The 4326-nt window shown below is 36.9% G+C and overlaps 1 protein-coding gene across 1 annotated transcript; it reads right to left on the bottom strand.

Annotated features, from left to right (window-relative positions):
• Positions 1-2413: 2413 nt before the first annotated feature.
• On the bottom strand, positions 2414-3970 carry LOC142611007 (uncharacterized). Its single transcript, XM_075782997.1, has 2 exons — positions 3658-3970; positions 2414-3337 (listed from the first exon to the last, which is right to left on the bottom strand). Exons 1-2 carry the CDS (start codon positions 3823-3825, stop codon positions 2804-2806), a joined length of 702 nt encoding a protein of 233 aa, XP_075639112.1. The 5' UTR covers positions 3826-3970; the 3' UTR covers positions 2414-2803.
• Between the last annotated feature and the right edge of the window lie 356 nt (positions 3971-4326).

Raw genomic sequence — 4326 nt, 5'->3', positions numbered from 1 at the left:
ATCATCCGATTTAAAAAAAAAAAAAAAAAAATTAAAGACTATCTTTTATTTTAGAAGGTGGTGCTTGAAAACCATGTTGGGCTTGATCCAACTACAATAGGCTGCTTTAGCTCCTGGATGAATCTTCCTCTTATAATGCCCAAAGTACCTATGGGGTTTGTGGCCCAACTATAATGAGCAAACTCGGCCTTATTGGAAAGAATCCCAGCTCCCAAGCGTGCGCATTGTGGGCTAAGAAATAAGAGGCCCACAAAATGACCCAACTCCCTCACCAGCCCTTGAACCCTAGAGTTGTTAGTTGTTACCAAGGTGACGATTATCACATAACTTGGAGAGAATTAGAGAAAGAAGTGAACATAGTCAATCTTTATCCGTTCTTGACACTAATAAGCATGGAAATGACTGCGTATTAATGAAGAAATTATTGTACCCTCCCATGGCTATTGAATCCTACATGTGATCCTCTTGATCAATACAAGTAATTATTTCAATGGCTGTAAATTTTTTAAAATTAACAATTTATAGAAAGACATTCTTTTTATTGGTTGAGAGGATCATTTTAATGTCGTGGGTTCTTGTTTTTGGACAGTACCCAGGCCCAAGTGGTAACGAGGATCCTAGGCCTCCCAAGAAATTATATTTGTTGGTTGGTGGATTGGGTTTGGTTCACCGCAACTATATTGGGCTGATTACGAACTAATTTGTGCACAAAACATGAGCCCTACAACACATATATATTCATACATGCAAACATATACATATTGTAAAATAAATGGCTGAGGAACAGTAAAAAATTATAAAAAATGTAAGTAAGAACATCAAGGATCCTCAGAAAATAGAGTGATATGTCATTATATTGAGTTTTTTTGTACATTGGACCCTACTTTTCACTGGGATGTATCATGAGGTTCAAATAAGTTCAAAAGTCACAGACTTGGATAGCTGTTTGTAGGCTTCTAAGACTTGTGAGGTTTGAATCCCCTTGAATCCAAGTGTATCCATAAGCACTTATCATAGGATCCCTTACAATGCCTTTCTCTTTTCTCTATTTTTTTGTGGTTTAATGAGTCTTTCTAATGCTCCTTTTTGCTTTGATTAATTGCTGCTAAATGCCTTTTGCTGATGACTTGATCCTCCTTTTATAATACATTCTTAGGGTTTTTGATATGCCATTGATTCCCTCCTTTTGCTGTACTGGGTACTGAACCAATGTTGTGTCAGCAACATTGGTGGCTGATCATTTCTTTATTTTCTCATTGTATTCTTCTTTTAAGGTTTCCCTCCAAAGAGTCTCCAACTAACCTTCCTCTTTTGAGGGGTCTTGATGGGGCTAACTTTAAGGCTTCTAGAGAGATTTTTCAGAAACTCTTTTTGGCTGCCTTACCATTTTTCCTTTTTCTTCAAATAGGTAGATTCCTCGCTGTTAAACTCAGTCACCGTCCTTCATGGTTCACCTTCCTGCTTTTCCCGAGGTACTAGGCTTCCCTTCATCAGGTGCTGATTCCCAAGTCACCATCTATTTCCAAAACTTTTCTTCTGAGTTATGGGCGGCTGATGAGACATGTCTTTCTTCGTTCCTTGTGTCCATGAGCATGCTTCCTTGAACTGTCCAAATCCCAGCTAATTCTTTCCAGCACTTCCTGATAATCCCCTTCCTAATTCTGGTAGTTCCAAGGTATCCAAGTCCAGTTTCTTTCTAGGCCCCTTGGGAGCTTCTCTTACAAAGGGCTTGGCCAAACGTCCTTTACTTTTTCTTCCTTCTCTTAAGCCTAGGGCTTACCCATTCATGGGCATGGGGTTCCTTTTACCCATTTTGAATGGGTCTTGGCTCATGGATTGGGCATTTCCTATCTTTAAGGGCTCATTTACTTTGAGTTTTAATACTTGTAACATTTTGTCCCTCAACAAAGGCTGCAGCTTATGTCCAGTGCTCTAGTGCACTGGAGCCACACCGATTGTGACACGCGTCCATTTTTAGACATGTGTCCAATGCACTGGAGCACTAGATGTAAGCTGCGCCCCTCAACAAATGTTCTTTAGTTATATTGAATAATTTTTCGTATTAAGCTTTGTTTTTCTCTATTCATTGGGCCATTGATTGCATCCATGTCTAAGATAACTAACTAACAGCTTGAAGCCTTGAACGACTCTTCATTTTTTATTCCTCTATATTTTGTGTAATTTGGAAGGCTAAGGAAAAAACAACCTAGGAATAACTTATTTTAAATGATATAGTAATTTGTGAAAACTAAATTTTCATTTGTGAAATGGTTCCTCTCACTTTCACTAATAGAATTATAAATGAGCAGGATCTTAATACCTTATTAAAAGGATTCCTTATTTTGCTTAAAAGACACCACTAATAAAACACACACGATAAAAGAAAGAAAGACATAAGATAGAGACGGAAGCATTTAATCAAAATATTGTGTTTTGAAATAAACAAAGACCATTTCATACTAAGATGTAATTTTATAAATAATTTAAAGTTATTCATGGTACAAGGTATTTAGAATCTTATTATTCTATTTAATATACTAATGTTATGGTGACATAATATATCTTCACCTTAAAATGACTTCAATGATATCAATTCCTCTTATAAAAGAAGAAAATCCTTGTAACTTCAAGTCTTCAATTGTAATACACAGTCAAGCTCAAGTTTTATCTTACCTACCGAGGCTTGAACATGATTATAAAGTTTTTGACTCAAGCTTGAGAAATTTTCTGCCATCATGAACTTGGCCCTTTCTCTCTCTCTTCCAATCAAGTTCAGTTTTTCATCTTTATATCATATTTGAAATCATGCGTACATGTTCTGTTCACCTCCAATTTGCTTGTCACCTTGTTTGAATTTCCCCAAAAAATCAAATTCATACATCAACCAAACTAGTGCCATTGAGGACAAAGCAACTAGCGCTGGACCAAGCAGCCATAACAACAAAGGGATGGTAATGCATAGAAGTCGGCTACCGATAAAAGCCAACATGAACCCTCGCTCTAGCACGATTTGTGTGTGTTCAGATGATGCGAATTCAGCGGAAGCATTTATCAAGAAATTGGCATCGATTAGGTACCCAATGGACATAGAGCTACACAAGAAGCTAAGCAACAAAAGAAGTGATGCTGAGCCAAACTTTACAGCAAACATCCCACCAGATTGCAAGCCAAAAATAGGGTGGTCAAAGAGGTGGCTTGTTTCGCTTGCTTTGTAGGAATTGTTGATTAGAGCTGCCAGTGCCACGTTAACAAGAACTGTTATTGAAGCAGTGAATGAGGTAGCCATTAGAGTGTTTCTCAAGCTTTGCACAGCCAGCATACCCTTCTTATCATCACCCTGCATAGCAAAACACCTATTAGCAAGAGGTAATGCTAGGGGCATAATAATTTTTACAATGGCTAACATGGTTTATTATAATTATTAGCAAAAAGTAATGCTAGGAGCACAATAATTTTTTACAATTGCTAACATGACTTGTTATAATTATTAGCATAAAGTAATGCTAGGGGTACAATAATTTTCACAACTGCTAACATGACTTGTTATAATTGGAGCCACGCTACTTTTACTTCTGTCCATGACTGACATATACTAGGATATATTATGAGCGTTAAGGGATATGACTCATATGAGTATGAAGCAGTACTTGAGTTTACCTGTTGTATGTCAAGAAACCATGCTCTCCTCCTTATTTCATTGATTCCAATGGTGGTACTAAAGGGCTTATTCTTGAAGTTAAGCCATAGATAGACATGGTAACCTGCTGTAAGGAAGAGACTGAAGGGAACCAATATGGTGTCCAAATAAACAACCAGTCCTCCCATCTTTGATCAATATTGAAGGGTATATGGTTTGGTAGCCAAAGGAACCTATTTATGAAGGTGTAGCCGAGTGATATGATATACTTCATTTGGCAGGTCATGACAGTAAAGTCTAGCTGACAAGGTAATGCATTTTCTTTGTTTTATGATGGGGTGGGTTCATTTGTGGAAATCGTAGAGTGGACATTAATTAAAATATGATACTGGGACGTGTGAGCATTGCACTATATATACAAAATGCCTATTACTCAAAAAGTAGATTCAAGTGTCCTACCCACTAAAGTTATAATGGAATTATTCAATGATGCCGTGCCCTGGCCTTATTGCCTTATCCTTACGCAACCATAGTAAAATTGTTTCCCCTACGGAATTAGATGAATCATCAAATTAAAAGTCTATCAATTTCTCAAAAAAAAAAAAAGTCTATCATAGTTTGGATTGGCTAACACTTAAGTCAGGTTGATATAATAAAAACAATAAAAATTCTTAAACTTCTGAACTTAT

Source organism: Castanea sativa, chromosome 9 (assembly GCF_040712315.1).
Source record: "Castanea sativa cultivar Marrone di Chiusa Pesio chromosome 9, ASM4071231v1".
NCBI classification, from domain to species: Eukaryota; Viridiplantae; Streptophyta; class Magnoliopsida; order Fagales; family Fagaceae; genus Castanea; species Castanea sativa.
Note: the sequence above shows the minus strand (reverse complement) of the source record. Positions and strands in the feature narration are given on the sequence as shown.

Coding starts and splice junctions, on each gene's coding strand:
- LOC142611007 (XM_075782997.1), bottom strand. CDS start 3,825: ATGGGAGGACTGGTTGTTTATTTGGACACCATATTGGTTCCCTTCAGT. Junction 3,338..3,657: donor GGTTTCTTGACATACAACAG/GTAAACTCAAGT, acceptor TTTGCTATGCAG/GGTGATGATAAGAAGGGTAT.